This window comes from Rattus norvegicus, chromosome 15 (assembly GCF_036323735.1).
Source record: "Rattus norvegicus strain BN/NHsdMcwi chromosome 15, GRCr8, whole genome shotgun sequence".
NCBI classification, from domain to species: domain Eukaryota; kingdom Metazoa; phylum Chordata; class Mammalia; order Rodentia; family Muridae; genus Rattus; species Rattus norvegicus.
The window spans coordinates 61,341,163-61,362,887 of record NC_086033.1 but is presented as its reverse complement, the minus strand read 5'-3'; the positions used below and the strand labels follow the sequence as shown (position 1 = coordinate 61,362,887).

The 21,725-nt window shown below is 41.2% G+C and overlaps 1 protein-coding gene and 1 pseudogene across 2 annotated transcripts in view; both read right to left on the bottom strand.

Annotated features, from left to right (window-relative positions):
• Positions 1 to 8,862, bottom strand: part of Elf1 (E74 like ETS transcription factor 1) — a 41,737-nt gene extending 32,875 nt beyond the window's left edge. The window contains exon 1 of one of the 2 annotated variants that reach the window (NM_053520.2): positions 8,560 to 8,862. In NM_053520.2, coding sequence (NP_445972.2) covers positions 8,560 to 8,631 — 72 coding nt within the window. In that variant the 5' untranslated portion in view covers positions 8,632 to 8,862. The remainder of the gene's footprint in view (positions 1 to 8,559) is intronic. The other variant, XM_039093704.2, reaches the window with a different exon arrangement.
• LOC134481993 (microfibrillar-associated protein 1-like) overlaps positions 1 to 21,497 on the bottom strand; it is a 33,240-nt pseudogene extending 11,743 nt beyond the window's left edge.
• Positions 21,498 to 21,725: the final 228 nt, after the last annotated feature.

The following is a 21,725-nucleotide window of genomic DNA, read 5'->3' as shown; positions in this document are numbered from 1 at the left end:
AAATTTCTCTTCAAAAAACAAGTGTAAGACAAGCATGCTTTCAAGTAGTTAGTATATATTTGTACCAACACAGAGAGACAAATACACACACACACACACACATACACACACACACACACACACACTTTACATATCTTGAAAGAACAAGTCTCAACTTCATAAGGAAAAACAAAAAACCCAGAATAGCTAAAACAATCCTGAACAAACAAACAAAATCCTATAAAAACTGCATGGTATTAATATAGAAACAGACAGGTGGATCAGTGAAATCGAATTAAAGACCCAGAAATAAATCTACACACCTACGGACACTTAAGTTTTGACAAAGAAGCCAAAACCATACAATGAAAAAAAAAAGAGCATCTTCAACCAATGGTGCTGGTCTAACTGGATGTCTGCATGTATAAGAATGCAAATAGATCAATATTTATCAGCCCCCACACACACAAAACTCAAGTCCAAGTGGATCAAAGACTTCAACATAAAACCAGACACACACACACACACACACACACACACACACACACACACACACTCTTAATCTAATAGAACAGAAAGTGGGGAATAGCCTTGAACTTGTTGCAAGGACACAACTTCCTGAACACTTCCTGAACACAACACCAATGGTTCAGGCACTAAGGTCAAGAATTAATAAATGGGACCTCATGAAACTGAAAAGATTCTGTAAGTCAAAGGACACCATCATCAGGACAAAATGACAGCCTACAGATTAGGAAAAGATCGTCCCTAACCCTGCATCCAACAGAGGGTGAATATCCAAGATATTTAAAGAACTCAAGAAGTTAAACACCAAGAATCCAAATGACCCAATTAAAAAATGGGGAACCAGAGCTAAACAGAGAATTCTCAACTGAGGAATCTCGAATGTCTGAGAAGCACTGAAAGAAATGTTCAACAGACTAAGTCTTCATGGAAATGGAAACCAAAACAACTCTGAGATTCCACCTTACACCCTTCAGAACAGCTGAGATTAAAAACCCAGAGGACAGTCCATGCTGATGAGATACACACACACACACACACACACACACACACACACACACCACCAGCACCAGCACCAGCACCAGCACCCTGACAAGGCCAGCGCCTCATTCCTACCATCTTCAGAATCTCCTTGACCCTAAGAATTCTCTAGGAAACACATAAGCTAAACAACACACTTTAACACAAGTTCCGGTGTCCTGTGTTTCAGTCAGACTGGGTTCAGACCAAGCTTTCAATCTCCGAAGATCTGAAGACCTCAGACTTACTCCTGAAATGACTTCCTTTGCCTCTGATTTTGAAGAGGTCAAATGCTTAGAAGGCCATGTGCTCTGACGTGTATTTCGCCATGCATCAACTGTATTACAAACATCCACGTGAAACACAGTCAGCAGTGAGTCTCAGTCTCTGAGTGTTTAAACACACTTGGAAGAAAAACAATGTGTTGGTGTGTTCAAATTAGCTAGGCTCTCTAAGTCTTATTTTCTGTGTATGTTAAGAAAAATAAACGTGAGACCATCTTTGAAAATTACCATAGGAATTAAATAGCATGGAGCTAAATAACTTTTAAAATTGTAAGGCATAGGAGGTACTCAAGAAAATAACCTGATGAAGCTGTTCAGAATTTTACCTAATAGAAACAGGATCCATTGGTCTCTCTTTTGTTGCTTTTTGGGAATTAGGGGCTGGACCTCTTGTATATTTGGCAAGCACTCTACCACTGAGCCAAGTAAACTGGGGAGGCGGGGCATGCCATGCATGCACACACTACCCCCAGCCTGGCTTTGAACTCAGCAGTGATCTTCATGTCTGTACCTCTCAAATTCTGGGATTATAGGCATACACTGACGAAATAAGCAGTCTCAAAAACTGGCTTAGGGCCAGGGAGATGGCTCAGTGGGAGAAGGTCTCTGCCACCAAGTCTGACAGCCTGAGTTTGATCCTCAGGACCCATACAGTAAAAAGAGAGAGCCAATTCCTACAAAATGTCCTTTGACCTCCATATCTACACCAAGGGGCATGCATACTAAACAGATAGGTAGGTAGGTAGGTAGATAGGTAGGTAGGTAGGTAGGTAGGTAGGTAGGTAGGTAAGTTAAGTAGATTGAAAGAGTAGATAAGATAAGTTGATTAGATAGGTAGATAATAGACAGACAGACAGACAAATAAAACAGAAAGAAAATGCATAGATGGATACAGGATGGACAGACGGGAATAAAGAAAAACTGGCTTATATGATTTTTTTATTTTTTTTTCTTTTTTCTGTTTTTCGGAGCTGGGGACCGAACCCAGGGCCTTGCGCTCCCTAGGCAAGCGCTCTACCGCTGAGCTAAATCCCCAACCCGGCTTATATGATTTTTAACCAATTGGATGATCTTTTTTTTTTATTTCCTTTGCACCAGTCTCTCTTTCTGCATCTCTCTCTCTCTCTCTCTCTCTCTCTCTCTCTCTCTCTCTCTCTCACAGTCCCCCCCCGCCCCCGTGTGGGCATATGTGTACACATGCTTGTATGTGTATTAAGGCCAAAAGTTAAGTCTGGGTGTTTCTCCTTGGATGCTGTCCACCTTGTTATTGCCGTGCTGTGTTTTGCTCTTTGTTGGCAATCAGCTCTAGCACATGGAGCAATAGGTGCATCCAAAGATGTAGACGTCCAGTTCAAGTGCTGTGTGTCCCAAGACACTATTCCTCCTTCAACCTCTGCTGAGACTTCACCTGAAAAGCTTTCCTTTGTTGTATGGGAAGGATAGCAAGATACTAATGGTTCTGTTGACATTCAAAGAGGAAAACTGTTGTCACCTGCAAGGCACTAAGGATCAGGGACAGCAATGCCTGCTCTTAGTATTGTACACAGGTGTCTACATGGAGCCGCCACACTCTGCACATGTGGCTGTGAACAGTTTGCCAGCCTTGAGTATCACTGTTATGTCCACTTGGTAAAAAATGACTTAAGAAACTCTGAATGGAAATTGTTTAAATAATTCATGAAAGTTTAAGATCATTCACCATTAAATTATTTGGGCCTCTTCGTGTTACATATGTGGAAATCATTCAATGGTAATTTACTCTATTTCTTTTGCTGCTGCTTAGGAATTTTCATTTTAAGCAAAATATTTAATCTAGATTCCTATAATTCTAAAAACACAGAGCATAACTCAAAGCAGTAGCCCAGATCCTGTATCAAATCCACATAGCCCTTGCACCATCCCATCAGCATTTAACAGACATATAATCAAACAAATCAAGTGCAGAATTATCAAACTTACTAAGGAAACGGGTGAGCAGCTATTAAAAAACAAAGTATCCCCTAATAGGTAGTCTCAAAGAAGTGCAACAATCAGAACTGGAATCCAGGCATATATTAAACATAATGTTGAAGAGTACTGATTCTGGGTCCCTTTTCATCCTTGGCTATAAAGTCTATTATAGGGGGAGAATTCTAAGTCTAGTAGTTGTCAGGTAACACGGAATGTTGTGATGTCACATTACAGAAAACCAAGAGGCCGCACCATCTCTGCATCCCCCTCTAGTCTCCACCTTTGAAAGCGGTTTAAAGCGATGCTTTTAACAAAAGCCCTGGTGAAAGCGGCTGTCATGCTAAGGACTTTGGATGGTGTGGTGGTTTGAATTGGAGTGGCACTAAGCCTGGATGCTCGGCCACAGAGAGTGGCACTATCCTGAGGTGTGGCCTTGCTAAAGAAAGTGTTATCCCTGCAGAAACAGGTCATGTATGCTGAAGCCTCGCCCAGTGTGGCACACTGTCTCCTTCTGCTGCCTGCAGATCGAGATGTAGAGCTCTCAGCTCCTTCTCCAGCGCCATGTCTGCCTGCAGGCTCCCATGTTTCCCGCCATGATCGTGGACTAAACCTTATGAAACTGTAAACTATCCATAATTAAAAGTTGTCCTTTAGAAGACTTGCCACGATCATGGTGTCTCTTCCCAGCAATATGACCCTAAGACAGACAGATGGCTTACACCACTGAAGCTCCACAACTATGCCATATTGCTGACATTCCCTAGCCAAGCTGCCCAGAAGCAGCCGACGTAAACCCAGACAATACGACTGACGACACCTTGCTCAGTCAGCAGGCTTGGCCACCACAGAGTGCAGGTCTGGGCTCCTCAGGTGAACCATCACTGTAATCAGGTTCATCTCAGTTAAAGCTCGGGTTTGAAGATGTATAGATGGCTATATTCATCCTGAACCCTGTATTTAGAACCACAGCAAACTGAGTTCAATGGCTTTCTCTTCCTGCTGCCTACCGATTCGGGTGCAGAACTCTCAGCTAGTTCTCTAGCACCATGTCTGCCTGCGTGCCATCACTTCCAAGCGTGATAATGGATTAGACCTCTGAAACTGTAAGCGAGTCCCAATTAAATGCTTTCTTTTATAAGAGTTGCCACAGTCATGGTGCCTCCTCAGAGCAACAGAACCCTGTCTAAGACAGCACACATACTGTCTTGCAACAACAAGTAATAAAAACAAAGGGCAGGGACTTGGAAAAGGTGTTCTGTTCTGTTTTGTTGTTGTTGTTGTTGTTGTTGTTTTTAAGTCAGGTTAAATTGTTAATTTGGCCATGCATCTCCCAAAAGTAAGGCAAATAAGGATCATCTTAAGGTTTTTGTTTTGTTTTGTTTTTCCCTTTGTCCTGGCACAGCATGAATGAACATGCGTATTAAAGGCTATAGCCCTAGGTTTAATTCCCAGTACAAGAAAGGGACAAAGTGGGTAAGGGATCCAACCATAAAAAGAATATGTTATGGTTCCATTTATATAAAATGACTATAATATGCAAATATACAAGGACAGAAATAAAATTAGTGGTTTCCTGTGCTGAAAGTGGGTAGAAATAGCAAACCACCTTTGAAGTGGCTTATCCTATACCAATCTACAAAGTGACAACGAAATCAATACAACCTTGGCACCATAAAAAATTATTCAGTTATACAATAAATATAAGTTCAAATTTTATGTCTGACTTAGGGTAATTCAAATAACAATTCAGTTTTAAGATAGAAAAACATGTTTAAAAATCAATAAAAGTAGAGAGTAAAAAACTGTGGAAGAGGGAGAGTTGTCAGATCACTGTAGCACCTCCCACATAAAAATATGAGCTTCTGATGAGCTGAAGAGCTAAAGATGAGAAACATACTAGAAGAAAATTTAGTAACATTAGTGTTAAGGAAAGCTTCCTTAAGCAGAAACTAAGAAAAAAAAAAGCTCAAACTTTATAACATTAGTTCAAAGTACTGATGAATTTTTACTGAACTTTTGAAATTTCACATATAACACATATAATAAAAACTATTAATAGACTAGGAGGAAATGTCAAAAGAGACAATTTACCCAGTCTAGTCATAAAACTAGATTACCAAGAAGTCAATGGTTATACCATATCTGCATTATAAAGAAGTATTGGGCAATTGGACACTATGTAACTCAAAGAAAGTTCAAGTGATCAATAAACAAAATTTTAAAACAAAATGCTACTCATTACTCATTTACAGAAAGGTAAATTAAAATAGTAAAATATCATTTTACTATTTATCTATGGAGACAGGCTGGCCTCAAACTCACAGGGATCCACCTGCCTCCCTCTTGAGTGCTGCGATTAAGAGCATATGCTACTACACACCCAGCAGTGACCCCAGGTTAGTGACTTTTCAGATGACCTCCACAGCTGGAGAGAGACGCTGTACAGAAACAGGTGTCATGACAAGATGGCGGTAGGTAGGTCATAGTCCTGCTCTAACTGGCTCTCAGAGAGGGAAGAGTAGCAGCTCACTCGCCCTCCACACCCGCCCTACAGCTCCTTTCATTTTCATTCTTACCATGCAGAGGAGAAAAGCAATGCGCAAAGGATTAAGTAATTTGCAAAGATCTCGGTAGTAAACTAAGGAACAGGGCTAGTGACCAACCCATGCCAGCACTGCCACTCCATTCCCAAACAGGGATTTTCACTGCCACACTAAGCAAAATAGTGGTAATGTCATGGTTAAAGACTAGTAGGGTAAATAATGTTCCACTCAAATATAGAAAAACAAATACTACGGACCCTACACAGACCATTTTACACACTTTTTTTTTTTTAAAAGAAGAGATCGCAAGTCCAAACTCATTTTATCACAGTGGTTGGTACTGAACTCCTAATCCTCCTGCCTCAACCCTCTGAGTGGTAGGACTGCAGGTACGAGCTGCCACATCTGACATACTTCATGCATTTTTGTAGTATGTCATTTTAAGCAGGCAAGTCATTACTTTCATGTGAAAATATAAATTAAACTAAGCCAGTTATGGTGTCACAAGTCAACACTCCAAATCCCAGCACTCAGAAGATGGATGCAGGAGGATCTTAAAGCCAAGGCTAGCTTGGCTACAGAATAAGATCTCATCTCAAAAGTAAAGAATAAAAGTGAAAACAACACCAAACAAGGAAGCAGACCACAGTTCAGATAGCTTGATAATGCGAGCAATGGGTCCCCTGAACACAAGCCCTGCAGAGCAGCCGCAATACACAGTCCTGAAAGTCAAACTGCACAGGCTCTAACCACTAGCTGGACGGGTTGGAGCAGCTACTTCACTACTTTAGATCATGGTTTCCTCATGAGAAAATAAAGCTATTGGCATTTATTTCATACGTTAACATATAAAGTAAGTGTATTAGGGAATGAAAAGAAAAAAGGACAAAGAAAAGAAATGAGAGAAGGAAGAGAAAGGAAAAGGAAGCAGTTGCTAAGTGCGGTGGCCTACATCTGACGTCCCAGCATTCAGGAGGTGGGAGCTGGGAAACCAGGGATTCAAGTTATCTTCAGCTATATGAGGTCAGATCTCGAAATCTAGAAAGTGAGCCAAGCATGTTGGGGAATGCCTTTAATCCCAGCACCTGGGAAGCAGAAGCAGACAGATCTCTGAATTTGAGATCAGCCTGGTCTCCACAGGGAGTTCTAGGCAAGTCAGGGCAACACAGTGAGACCTTTTCTCGAAAAAATTGAATCCAGTAACACACGCCTTTAATCTCAGCACTTGGAAAAGAAGTATCTGTGAATCGGAGGACAGCCTGGTCTCTATAAGGAAGGAGTTTTAGGCCAGCCAGAACTCCACTGTAAGACTCTGTCTCAGAAAAATTAAGCAAGTAGACAAAAAAAACAAATAAACAAATATTAGAGCAAGAACCAAACTACCAGGACCCTTCCTAAAGACATAAAGGGAAGAAAAAAAAACTAAAATAAATTAAGTACATCTAACACAGTAGTAAGTGTACATCCATTATTTTCAATACATCTTTCAGTTTTATACACACTAAGAAGTCAGAACTATAGTGTAAAACGTACTTCTCCTGGTCAGAGTGTGAGAGCCAGCACACTAGAACATGCCAGTGAGCAGAGCAGTGCTCTGTCCTCTGCTGCCACGGCCTCAGTGCCACAGCAAACCTCACCACCGCTAGCTTGGGACCTGTCACGGGTCCTTTCATCTAGAAAGGAGGCAGGCAGCACTCTTTTTCAAGCTTTCATATGTGCACAAACATCCTGTCTCAAAACAATTCAAAATCACTTTCCCCCCTGGAAACATCTCCTCTACTGTCTCTAGATTAAATTCCTATCAGTGCCAGTATGCTTTCAGGCGTTTGCCTTTTCCTCAGGTGAATGTCATCTTGACTTTAAGGATAGTTAGTCCCAAATTCTCGCCATTTGAAAGTATATTTATAAACTTGGTATTACACCATTCCAGTACACAATACAAAACTACAATGTCCTGCCAAAACTGAGAGCCAATTTTATTATTTGTAGTAACTGTGTCTAGAATAAAGCAGCTATCAGAACTGATCTACTAAGGTTTGGGGAGCAGCCTCATGTCAGGCTATAAATCAGCCCTCTTCAGCACACTTCAACCCCACTGCTTCTCAAAAGCCTCTTAGCAAAGGACCTCTCTCGACACATCAATTCCCACACCACTGCTCACATCCCTGCACAGCCTGTCCTAATTATGAAGTTTAGCCCTTTCACACTGTGGAGGGATCAGAGGCTCGGAGTTAAGGTTAAGACCTTACTTATGTGAAGTCAGTAAACAACACAGCACACAGATTCAATGAAAGGAGACTTAGGAAGTTCTAGGTTCAATTCCCCTACCAAATCACAAATCAAGTTGTCAGAAAATTTCCTTGGGGGGTGGGGCGGTCATAGTGTTTGGATTGAAAAGTGTGGTGAGATGGCCAAAACGGTTTACTCTCCTTGAAATAGTAAATAATTAAAAGGTTAATTACAGACATCGGTTATGTTCTCTAGAACTCTTTAAAATAATTAAAGAAATATTACTAAGGGTAGTTACTATTTGGTCTAATTTTACAGAAAACCAAGATGAACCCCAAATACTACTTCCTTGTTACCACATCAAAATGAACAGTCATATTTACATGTAGTGAATTAAAATATGACATTACTACCTAATATTTAATTTCTAAATTTTTATTTTAGAACATTGTACTATCTCCTAAAGCAAATATTCTGACACTGATGAAAACTCAAAGAAATGTACAAGAGCCCGGCTTTTTCTGGCTCACCTGCTGTTCATCCTCCATGACGTTGCTTGCAAAGTCAAACACTAGGTCGTTCTGTTGGACAACAGCAGCCATAGTAAAGCATTCCCCTTAGATCCACGTGAAAAAGTCCCAAGCAGCTTCCAGTCTGGAGCAGTAGGTAAGGCGCAAGGGAATTCGAGGAAAGCCTCTGGGGCAGGTCTGTGAAGTTATTGCAGACAGGACGCTCCTCAGCGAAAGGAGTGCTTCAGATTTGCTTGGTGCACTGACATCCTAAGCAAACAGGCACTTTTTCTGAAATCATTCACTAGGTCTTCTTGTCCCTGAAAGACAAAGACTTAAGTGAGTGGTGAAAAAGCAGTCTCCTGGCTATAATGTAACAACTGCTTCAGCACAGTATCTCCAAGCGCCATTGTTACTCTTAAGGAAAGTCAGCGTGGCTAGGAAACACAGGGTTCTGGTTTTCAAGACAAACTTTCTTTGAAGACCTCATTCCTCGCTATTTTTTTCTTGCTTCCCGGAGGTGTACTTGAGTAAAGTATTTACTGGTGTGGGGTGGGGAGGGGAGGGATGTTCCAGTAATAATCAGGAAATTTTAAATCCCAGCAGAGCACATAAACAATTTCATTCTCACTCACCCAGCAAATCACCTGCATGCACAGTAACCACTACTTTCTCTAAGTCTCACAACAAACGCATTCGTCCTTGACAGCAGCGTGCAAGCGCCATCCCCACCATACGTATCTAAATGAAGGCAGTTACAGGTTGTAAATGCCGTTTGAGCTTTTCAAGAGTGAGCAGAAATTAAAGCCTCCTTTTCTGTCCCTGAAAAGCCCGGGGTGAGAAAAAACCGCTAGACCAAGCCTGTCTTCAGGGGCTTCCTTCTGAATGTACTAAAATGTAGCCTTATCTCCAACACAGGCAACAGGAAGGAAACTGTACTTGACCACGTCACGGCAAGTTCGAACATGCAAAGGGCCGCACTTTACAACAGTAGAAAAACAGAAATGCAACCGAGGAGCAAAACCAGCCTCACAGAGCTCTGAAAAGGACTGCCAGCCGCATTTGGGTATTAGTGTTTTTTTTTTTTTTTCCGGAGCTGGGGACCGAACCCAGGGCCTTGCGCTTCCTAGGCAAGCGCTCTACCACTGAGCTAAATCCCCAACCCCGGTATTAGTGTTTTTAAAGGTAAAGCTGCCACTAACAAAGTTATTATAGGTGTTTATTACAATTGTATTAAAGATTAAATGTGCATGGGCCATAAATGTGACATGAAAAGTTAAGATTTTAAATAGTCATGTTTTTAAAATCTAGTTATTTAAAATATCTTTTATAATGTTAACATAAATAATCCAAAAGGATGACCACTTGAAGTAAAGGAAGGTGACTAATCCTAATAACAGTAAACACACGTTTGGGACTGAGAGCCACAGCGAGTGAGCCAGTTTCCTGGAACGCTTACATCTAGTTAGCAGGAGGTAGCCAGGTCAGGTACACCATCTCCTAACCAGTCAAGCCAATGCCCTGTATATTTCAGGTTTTAGAGACCAACATAGATCACTGTAATTTTCATAATTAGAAATCAAAATTAAATAAGGGTTAGGAATTTAAGTCAGATTTTTACTCACTAAACTAACTCAGTTTCAAATCAGTGGTGTTCAATCTGACCCAGTCCGCTCCTTTTAACCGAGATTTAAGTATAACACTAAGAAAGTGCTTTAAACGCTGTCTGGTCGTGTTTTGAGCCTAGAGAGGACAAATATGTATACATTTGTGTTTAATTAAGCTCAGGTGTATCAACATAGGTGCATTCTTGACCTTGCATAAGCATTCCTTATTTTTGCCCTTACATTGTGACATGGCCCATCCTCTGTAGTAGCCCTGCCTTCTCTGTCGTTCTTCTGGCCACGGCATCTTTGTTCTTGTCTCCCTTCTCTCTTTCCATTATCCCCATCCTGAAACATCCCCTCCCACCTCTCAGTCTTATCTTCCCATTCGTCAATGTTTACATCACTTTTTTTCTTTTCTTTTCTTTTCTTTTTTTTTTTCTTTTTTTTTTTTTTTTTTTTTTTTTTTTTGGAGAGAGGGACTCATGTAGGCCAGATAAGCCTCAGACTGGCTATGTAGCCAATAGTAACTCTGAACTCCCGATCCCCTTGCCTCTACCTTCCGAGTTCCTTCATAAAGTCTTCCAACTTCATGTCTAAACCCAAAAGGATGGTTCCCTCCAAAATCACAGCACTTCCTGCCTACCCTACGAACTTAGCTCTAAGCACACAGTGTTTTAAATTGCTGCTCACTTAATTCAACTGAATAAATGTTTCAGTGCTTGGTGTCTGAAAACCAGTAGGAATCTGAAATAAGTAGGGCTAAACCTCTCCTAGGGAAAGAACCAGAGTTTTCCATTTCTCCTCTACCCACCAAACCTGGTGCCCACGCTAAGGACAGATTATGTTTTAAACATCTACCACTGAATATTCAAGCTATTTCTACATATGCTCTTTGTTTACCAATGAAGTACTTTTGATAAAGGGGAAACTACTATCATGTTCAAACCCCAGAGCAAGAAAATACAACAAGATTGAGGCACGTTTGAACATAGAGGTTTTTCCGTAAAAGGTTCAAGGGTGCACTAAGGCCTGGCTTCCTTAGTAGGTACAGGCAGAGGACCTGTGTGAGGAGTGGCCTGTCTAAAGTTACAAAGTTACTTTTTCTTAGCAGCATCTCCACAGTGCTATTGTGCTTTATCAACTGCCCTTTGGAAACTTCAAAAGTAATGACAAGCAATGAAAATAGGCTGACCTCACGCCCCATGACTGACAACCTGTAAAAATAACCCAAAATGGCTGCCCTGCATCCCCATCACCCAGCCACATGGTTAGGAAAAGATAACTGAGCTCTGGCCCACAGTTTCAGTTCACATGTGCAGGGAAGTTCACCGACCCAAAACATAAGAAAAGCATTTCTTCGGTTTATTTAGGCCTCTGACACTCTTTGCCTTCTTCCTACTCATCCTCTTTCCTGTTTAGGTCTCTTGTGGCTTTAAAGTGGTTCTTGAGGGGAAAACAAAAAACTTTCTGGTTCTTAAACTAGAAATACCTTCTTTGCACGCCAAGGCTAACATAGGTCAGCTGTATTAATTTTATTTAGTAATAGACATATACCTACACCAGTAATTCAGTTTTTCACTAAATTATCGGAGGTGCCGAGATCTCATGATCTGTAAGCACAACACAGCTAACACTACAGTCTCATTTCCTAAATCAAAACTCAATTACTATAAAACATATGTGTTTTATATGTCTTGCTTTTAAATCCACCCAGACCTTTATGCTATTAAACAGTTTAAAACACAGATTTAAGTAAACCTTTATATCAAATTTAAGGCGGCACTCGGCTTTCTGTTTTTTTCCAAATCCAGCCAGTACACCATCAGTCAAGTCCATCTCAAGAGGCTCTGAGTCCTCTGTCTAAAATGTCCAAACAGACCATGATGCTTCCCGGAAGTTATTCCTAAACATGAAAAGCCATGGGCGTCAAGACGGAAAACAAAAGTATCTGATCTACCCTAAGACGACTTGAGAGCCTCACAGAGTTTAAGCTTGTTTAATAATGGACATGGTGGCACCAGCCTATAATTGCAGGCAGGAATCTGAGGCCAGTCTTGGCTATATAACCAACCCTTGCCTAAAACAGTCAAACCTGTTTAAATGTACCCACGAGTGAGCCATATATTCAGGAAGATGGCTGCTACAACAGTTCTCAAATGCGTTTCTGCAACACTACAAAGTAACAAGGAAAAAGGAGAAAGCTTTTCTTCACTTACCGCTCACACGCCGGTACCTTATTTGCATGTTTCAGGAAGTAACCCAGTTTTGAGCATCCATACAATTCCCAGACTATCTCTACTGCCTTTTTCCTTTGGGGGACTATAGCACAGAAACGCTGAGAATTAAGTAAGACTCCTAAGTTCTCATCACCAATCTTCACACTTGAATTCTGATGAACCCTAACCCCAGACCTCTTGGGCTTCGCCTCTGAGGTATGGCCCTGAGCAAGGTTTCCGTACACTTAACGTAAGCCTTAGTGCTCTCCTCATTCTGTTAAGTGAGCATAATAAATGGCAATAAGATCCAGAGCTGTGAAAATCATCTGAGATGCTTGTCCCTGGGACTGGGACTGCAGGTCAGCCACAGAGCACTTGCCTAGAAAGACACCAGCTTCAGTCTCCAGCTCGGCCTAAAGAGAAAGCCAAACACATGTGCAGAGTGCCTGCTCCATAAACTGAACTCAGTAAACATTAGCTTAATTATAGCTCTGTGTATAATGGGCAAAATATGCAACAGGTGCTCCTTAGATTCTAATTATTTCTTAAGTCTCCTTTCTATAACCACTAAGAGTCTTTGACCAGAGCTACTGGTAAGACTCCAGCACCATAGCCCATTAGCAACAAAATCGATGGACTTCAGTGCTTTGCATTTTGGTATCCTTTTGATAAATCCAGTGGTATAAAGATTAGGACTTTAAAACTTTACTTATGAGGCTAGAGAGATGGCTCAGTGGCTAAGAGCACTGCTGCTCTTGTAAAGGAACTAGGCTCAATTCTCAGCACCCACATGGTGGCTTACAACCATCTGTAACTCTGTCCCAGGAAATATGATACCCTCATGCAGGCAAAACACCCATTCATAGAAAAAAATTTTTAAAAAACTTCAATTAACAGAGTCCAGTTAGGACCTGTCCCAAGCACAGTGACATTATCAATTTTAAACACAAAACACTGTTTCACATTAATGGCTATAATAACTCAATTCAAATTGTTTTGTATAACTTAATGTAAAGTATTTCAAATATAAAAAAGCATAAATTGAAACTTGCAAAAATTAATCCCTCTTTGAATATAAAGCCTAAAATATAGGATTTAAAGACCATTTCAGACACAAAAGTATAAAATATCCATTAAGATTATACATTAAAACTGGTATTTATAACTTTTATATTGCTATTTGTTGGTTTTCAAAAATACAAAGTAGAGACAGATATAACAGCCCATAAAAATGTTGAATCCCATGTCTTTTCCCTCAAATATTCCTTCCCTTACAGAACCTTATCCTAAATAAAATACTTAATACATCAAGTTTGGGTTTTTTTAGCCAGATGGTAGGGGCACACTCCTTTAATCTTGGCACTTTTTTGAAAATTACTATAGTACAAACACATGTAATGTAAGTAAACCATGCATTTAATGTAAGGCTCTAGTGTTCTCTGTGGAAATCAATAAATATAGAGAATCAATTAAACAAACAAAAGATTTTAGGGTAGATCATTCTAGCTCAAAAAGGTAAAAGACATCAGTGAGGAGGAAGGGGATAACTGAATGGCTAACCAACTATTCGGAGGACACCTGGTGTATATGTACACAGCTGGCTAGACAGTGGGACCTCAGCAAGTGGAGTTCTGTAATGACTGAACAGCAAATGCCTGAACAGGAAGTGCTCTTGCACCAAACCATAGCTAATGAAGAGACCTTTGCAAGACTTAAAAAAAAAAAAAAAAAAAAAAAACAAGGCTATTTGGGGAAAAAAATACTAGAAGAAATGCATCGGAAATTAAAGAACACAACATGAAAAAAGAGAGGCTCCACATAAAAGCTAGAAACCAGACTCAGTAGACCCACCACTTGCAATGACTGTGATTTTTCTGTGGTGGATCACAATTGGGCTTTTTTCTAATGTTTTTCATTGTTTTAGAATGCGAGGCAACAGAAACGAAATCCAGTCCGTGGTTATTGAAACAGACTGCACAATGGTCCGCTCATTATCAACCCAAAAGTTTTGTAGAATTACAGGGTTCAGAGTTGAAAAACGCCTAGGAATAACTGAGGACTACACATTTCATGGAAAAGGTAAGGAATTTAGGGCCGTAAGCAAGCTGACCTGCCTAAGGACAGCCAATAAGCAGCAAAGAGAACACTAGAGGCCCAGTCTCTTCCTGCCCCTGTCTCCATCTTACTAGTGGGACTTCATTCATGTTTTTATTAGCAGAGAACCAGGGGCTAGGGAACAGCTCAGTGACAGGGAACTCGTCTTGCATGCACAAGGCCCTGAGTTTAGATCACAGCACCACCAAAACCAAGCATGTGCTCCCAAACATGTTCCCACTCCAGTACACTTATTAATTGAAATGTCTCAGAAAGATATTTTATGCATCCTCTTGATACTTGGAATGCATCCCTTCTAACCATATGTACAGTCGGAGTGAAAAGAAGGTTTGAAGATTTCTCCTTTGTAGCTTGGAGCCTTGGTTTACTATTCCTGTGCATCCCTAAGTCTATCATACCATATTCTTCACAGCGTCAATCAGCCTTAAAATAGGGAAATAAAAATAAAATAAAAATAAAAGCATGTAAGCCTTTTATGCAGCCACCACAACTTAATATTCCGTGCTGTTCACTGATGTTCACAGTTCAAGTACAGTATCGCGGCCATCGTGAAGAGAACAGGTGTGTGAACATGGGGACAGAAGAGCTGACTCGGGTTAGGAGCGCTTACTGCTCTGGCAGAGGTTGGGTTTGGTTGGCGGCACCCACACAGCAACTCCACATTGCCTGAAATCACAGCTCCTGCGAATCCAGTGCCCTCTTCTGGCCTCTGTGGGCTCCAGGCACACATGTGATTCACATACATCCAAAAGAACACACATAAAACATGGAACAAAATACATAAATCTTTAAAAAGAAAAATAAATGTAAACATGGGATGATACCCACACCACAAAGGAACTGCCATTATGCAATTACAATTAAATTTCTCCAAATAAGAACAATATTAGTCTACTAGATACCAACAGGAAGGAAGGAAAGGACGGTAATTTTAAGATTTCTTTCTGTGCTTATTGCCTGAATATATGTATGTGCGCCACATGCATGCCCAGGTCCTGGTGGAGGTCAAAGGAGGGAATCAGATTTCCTAGGACTGAAATTCATGGAGTTCATGAGCCACAGTGTGGGTGTGATGAACTGAACTTGGGTTCCCTGCAAGAACAGCAAGTGTTCTCAAGCACTGAGCCATCTCACATGCCGTAAGACAACCATGTTAAAATAAAGCTCGCTCTAAAGATCTAAGTCATGCACCATACTCACAAAAGGGGAGGGGCTAATATTCAAAGTAAACAAATCATTTCTCACTGCATTTAGGCCTTTCATAATTTAATTTAAAAAAAAATACCAGATATGGTGGCAGAGAGATCTTTAACCCAGCACTTGAGAAGAAGACACAATCAGATCTTTAAGAGTTCAAGGCCTGGGGTCAACATAGCAAGCTTCTGGCCAGCCAAGGCTACATAGTAAAACCCTATCTCAAAAAAGCCAAACGAACAAACAATTAATAAAATGAGTGGGGCTGGAGAGGCTGGAGAGATGACTTGTGAGTTACAAATGCTCAGTGCTATTCTACGAGGACCAGTATACATTTCCAGGCAGTAAGTGGCATACTCATACACAAACAGACAAACAAAAATTTCTTTAAAAGCAAGACTTGGCTGTTATTCATCTGTAATCTCACATTTGGAAAGTAGAGGCAAGAGAATATTTTCTCTAGAATTTCTAGAATTTCTCTAGACCACATGAGAACCCAAAAATAAATAAACTTGATGTTTTAATCCTTTTTTTTAAATGAGTCTTCTGATTTTTTAAAATTCTGTGGCTGGAGTTGCTTCTTAGAAAGAAATAAATGAATAAAACTAAGTTTCTGCAATTCATACCATACCACATATCTGACCACCAGCTTGGTTTTGTTTGTGTCTTGGAGACGTTTCCCTACATAGCCCAGGCTACCCTAAGAACTCAGGCCTTATCCTGCCTCTGAAGTGCTGGCAATCCACGTGTGTGCAATCACGTTCGCCTCCCACATCTTTTAAGTAGCTAGCTATTCAGTGTAGCTTAGTATTAGGCATTTGTCAACTTAAATAAACTGTCCTTTACATCGGGTATTATTTAATTAAGACAGGAGAAGACTAGACATTCTTAAACAGAAAGAGCACAGAGGAGTGGTAAGCACAACTTTACCAAACCTGCTTTGACTTTTGTATAAGTAAAGCACAAATGGTAGCGTTGAATATAAAGCCCACACACGGTTCTGGGGAAGCTGAGGCAGGGCCTTTCCCAATCACACTCACCTTACCTTCAACTGTGTTGTTAACTTTGAAAGCCCATCAGGATGATGGAACCAATCAGGCTGGCTTTCTCTACTCTTGCCTTTTGCTGACACCCGGAGAACAGTCTCAGGCCTCTGAGGGAGGCTGCAATTACTCCCCACACCTGAAATTCCAGTTCTTTCACATACTTCTCCACTTCCACTATTGGCCACTCAGCGCGCCCGGTGTCAGGTTACCTTCAGTCGGCATTTATTGCACCTGAAAAGCCAACAGACCTCATACCTAGGCCTGTTACTACCTGTGGTCTCAGGATTAGCCCTCTCTGAACATGTTCTGAAAACATGAGAACTTAAAACTAAGAATTTAAAACCGTGACAATCATAAATTTAGTCATGAAAATATTTAATGTCTTTCTCAAAAGGGCTATTATTGTCAAAATATTACCTTATGTTTTACTATGCACGCTAACTGTCTACAGAAACTTTCTTCTGTCCAGTACCCAAAACCTGAACTCTGACAAAAAACATCTACCCAGAAAACACCAACATGCTAAAACACCCTTATCAGTAAAACCTGTTCAGGCAATGAAACATTTCTCTGCAACAAACAAGAATTAACCTGACAGAAATCTGTTTTATTTCTGGGGCTGTTTATTCCTGTGGTTAATATTTTCATTTTAGGAAAGAAGACCAGGCTCTAACGCCATGGTTTGATCCTTATCACTTGGGCTTTAGCACTGACTGCATGGGGAAAGGCAGGGAAAGGCTTAACCTCCAGGGCCACTCTGTTCCACAATAATCCCAGCACTCACAAGTTAGAGACCGAGGCGGGAGGGATGCTTACCAAGATCCCGTCATTGGTATTGGTGTGTGTGTGTGTCACTCAGTCAATCAAATATGTTCGGTTGCCAGTGCCCCCATGTGTTGGTGCCTACTGGCCAGACAGTCTAACCTAATTGAGCTCCAGGCCAGACAAAGATTCTGTCTTATGGCTGGGGATCCTTAAAACCATCCTCATGACTAATGGGCACCTTGGCTTCTAAACTCAATGGAAATAAAACACCAGCAGCATAAAGACCTCAAAGATGAGAGACAGGAGAGCAGAAGGCAGGGGATAGAAGTGTAAAAAACACACTTAAAATACCGAGTGCTTAAAAAGCATGTGTGACTCTATTTTCCTTTTTATGAGTCTCAAAAACAAACTCCACTGTAAGTAATCTGAAGGTATGGGACATATATGGCCTAAATGTTCAGTGTTTTAATCTTTTAAAATATTAAGGGCACAATTTTTAGATCATTTGAATCCATTTCAACTACATTTCATCAATTAAAGCTCAGCTCCTTAGATTGTAGTGGGTCCAGTGACAGAATGTGAGGGTTATGAATGCCTTGAAGAGATTTCTTCTCTATCTCTGTCTCTCTGTTTTGGAGACAAGTTCTCAGTGTATAACCTCTGCTGACCTTGGACTCAATATGCAGACCAGGCTGCATATTGAGCCTGGCTTGAACTCAAAGACCACCTCCCTCTGCCTCTAGAGCAACTGAGATTATAAGTGTTCACTACCACTGTGGGGAAAAAAAGGGTTCCTGACTATACAGAGACAAAAGTATAATTCAAAATTAAATGTATAATGAATTTGAGATGCTTCTGGAAGCACACATCCATATGATTTCACTGTAGCTTTGGTTCAGAACACACATCATGCCTACCTTGCACTGTCCACTATGCAACGCTGTGAGCGCTGCCTGAGACCTCAGCTCAGACTCCAGACTTCTGTATGTCATGAACTGGGGTGGTTTTTACTATACATGTTTTCTGTTCCTACAGAAACGTTTTTACTATGGAAAACAATGAGTTTTAGTATTTTCCTATCATCATTGTTTGATACCTGAGTATCAAATTTAGAATGTTTAGAATGTTTGGTTTTTAAAATCATTACTTGTGTTTATGAGTTGTGTCATTTAAAAAAATGTTCCGTGAGGTCAAGGAGATTGCTCAGCAGGTAAAGGAACTTCTATTATGCCTGTGTTAACCTCTAATACCTGAAACCTAAAGGTGGATGAATTAACTCCTGAAAAAAATGGTTCTCAGGCCTCCACGAATAAGCCACGGCATGAACATACACACACAGGGCATGGATACATACACACACACACACACACTCTCTCTCTCTCTCTCTCTCTCTCTCTCTCTCTCTCTCTCTAAGATTTAAAAAAAAGTTCAGTGAATTTTAGTTTTGGATTAAGACAGAATTTGCAACAATTTTGGAAACAGCCCCAAACATACTTCTCCCGTTTTTTTTGTACCATGTATTTATTTGAAGCAACATTCTCAGTTTTGTAATAATAAAATCAAAATATCAATCAACTCTAAAAATGTTTTAGTACCACAATGCTAAGATTTAATTATTGTATGTGAAAAATAAACAAGTAACCCTCTTTAGCATGTATGCTTTAATAAATGATAAAATTATACACATATGAAAGAATTGTTCTAAACTTAGACTTCTTTTTTTTTTTTTCAGAGCTGAGGACCGAACCCAGGGCCTTGCGCTTGCTAGGCAAGCGCTCTATCACTGAGCTAAACCCCCAACCCCGAAAGAATTGTTCTATTCAATGGTTTACATTCAGAGCATCTGTGTATGTGTTTGTATGTGTGTGTGTGTGTACGCGCACAAGCGTGCGCACACATGTGTGCACGATCATGTGTAGTTGGCATGTGCCACACATATATGACCACCAGCTTGGTTTTGTTTGTTTCTTGGAGACGATGTTTTTCTTCACAGCCTAGACTGCCCTGTAACTCGGGCTCCTCCTGACCCTTTGCATCTGCCTCTGAAGTGCAGTGAACAGCTTTGCAGGAATTAGTTCCCCCCTTCCACCATGTGGGTACTGTGTGTGGGACTTAGTTTTGGTTGGTAAACTTGGCAGCAAGAACCTCTCCTCACTGACCCTTACAAAATAATCCCTGATTTAGCATCAGTAAACATTAGGTCTGAATACCTATTTTACATATGTATATAATTAGGGGTCATGTAAAATCTCTCAGGACAGAGGTAGCCATGTGCAGAAAGGCTCCACAAACCCCTAAAGTGCATCAGGGACACTGGATGAGGTTTTCTCCAATGGGAAACACACTTCTTTGATGTCTATCTCTGGCTCTGTCTAGAGCTAATCAAAAGATCTCAAGAATCTATGTTCAGAAACACCTCTACTATTAATGGATTCAGTGGTGAGCAATTCAAGAATGACTGCTGAATTTACCTAAGTGCTGTACTGTGGAAAATACAGAAAATTGTGCCTTGTCCTTGATCCATGGAGTTTACAGTGAAGTTTATAGTGTGGTTCAGTAAATAAGACAAGACAGCTAAACCCCAGGAGGCAGCATCTAATTGTTAATAAAGCAGGTCCACAATGCATCTTTTCACCCAGTCCGGGGGTTTCCAAATAGGGTTCTGTTTTGTTTTGTTTTTTTGTTTTTGTTTTTTTTAAAGATTTATTTACTTATTATATATGAGTACACTGTAGCTCTCTTCCGACACACCCATTACAGATGGTTGTGAGCCACCATGTGGTTGCTGGGATTTGAACTCAGGACCTCTGAAAGAGCAGTCAGTGCTCTTAACCACCGAGCCATCCCTCCAGCCCCTGGGGTTCTGTCTTAGTTAGGGTCTTATTGCTGTGAACAGACACCATGACCACTGTAAGTTTTATAAAGGACAACATTTAATCAGGGCTGGCTTACAGGTTCAGAGGTTCAGTCCATTATCATCAAGGCGGGAGCATGGCAGCATCTAGGCAGGCATGGTGCAGGAGGAGCTGAGTTCTACATCTTCACCTGAAGGAAGACAGGAACAGCTTTGTTGGTAATGACTTTGCCATTTCCCAGAAGTTCAGCCCGCCTTTCTTCCTCAGTCAGGTTTCTCATGCATTCAATTTCTGCTTTCTCCTTTTTCTAGTGCTTCTCAGTCTTCTCTGCTCCCCTTGATTCTTTTGAGCACTCGAACCTTCCACACTTCGTACTCCTCATCATTTTCATCATCGATACTGGGTGCATCCAGGGCGGCAAGGGACCGCCTGTTCTCCTCTAGCTCTTTCTTGGTCTCTTCTTCTACAACCTTGAGGACGCACTTTCCCCGCTCCTCAGCCACGTGTTTTACTTCCTGTTCCAGTTCCTTCCGTCTCAATGCCTCAGCTTCTTGTTCTTGAACTGTCACCCAATCCTTCTTTCGAATGAAGGCAGGCTTAAGTCGAGGCTCCACGTCATCTTCACTGTCTGTGTACTCCTCAGACTCAGCCTCTGACTCGGACTCCTCCTCAGAGCGTCCTCCTCAGAGCGTCCTCCATCTTCCAACTCCATGACTTCCACCTCTTCATCTTTTCCTTCCTGTGCTCGTTGCCGAATCATGCCACAGTGCCGCTCTATTTCTTCATCGTCAATTTCTTCCTCCTCTCCCTCACTGCTGTCTTCTTCCATGCGCCAAGCGTCTCCTCCTTCTGAGTCTCTTTCTCCTACTACTTCAGCTTCCACCATGTTTCTGGTCGAGCCAGCCTCTCTTCCACATCTTCACTAGTGCGGAGTCGGGGGTCACTGGATGAATCCTCCTCCTGTTCCTCAGGCTCTGCTTCTTGTTCCTTAGCTTTCTTAATGAACTGAAATTCTTCACCCTCTTCATCTGAGGACTCCATAGGGGCATAATCTGGTCTCTTTCCAGGCACACAACGTTTTACCTTCACTTTTTCCATTGAAATCTCAGTCTGTAGTCCAACTCTCCAACAATGATCAGCAGCAGCTTTGAATGGAAGTCCAAGGACCTAGCAGTGGCTCAGTCCCACAAGGCAGGCAGGCAGGCAGGCAAAAAAAGAGAGACTCTTCCTTCTTCCAATGTTCTTATGTAAATCTCCAGCAGAAGGTATGACCCCGATTAAATGTGTGAACCACCACACCTGGATCTGGGACTTGTCTTGTCCCACGTGACCTTGAACTCAGAGATCTCCTTGCCTTAAGCTCGTGGGATCAAGATCAGGATCACAGGT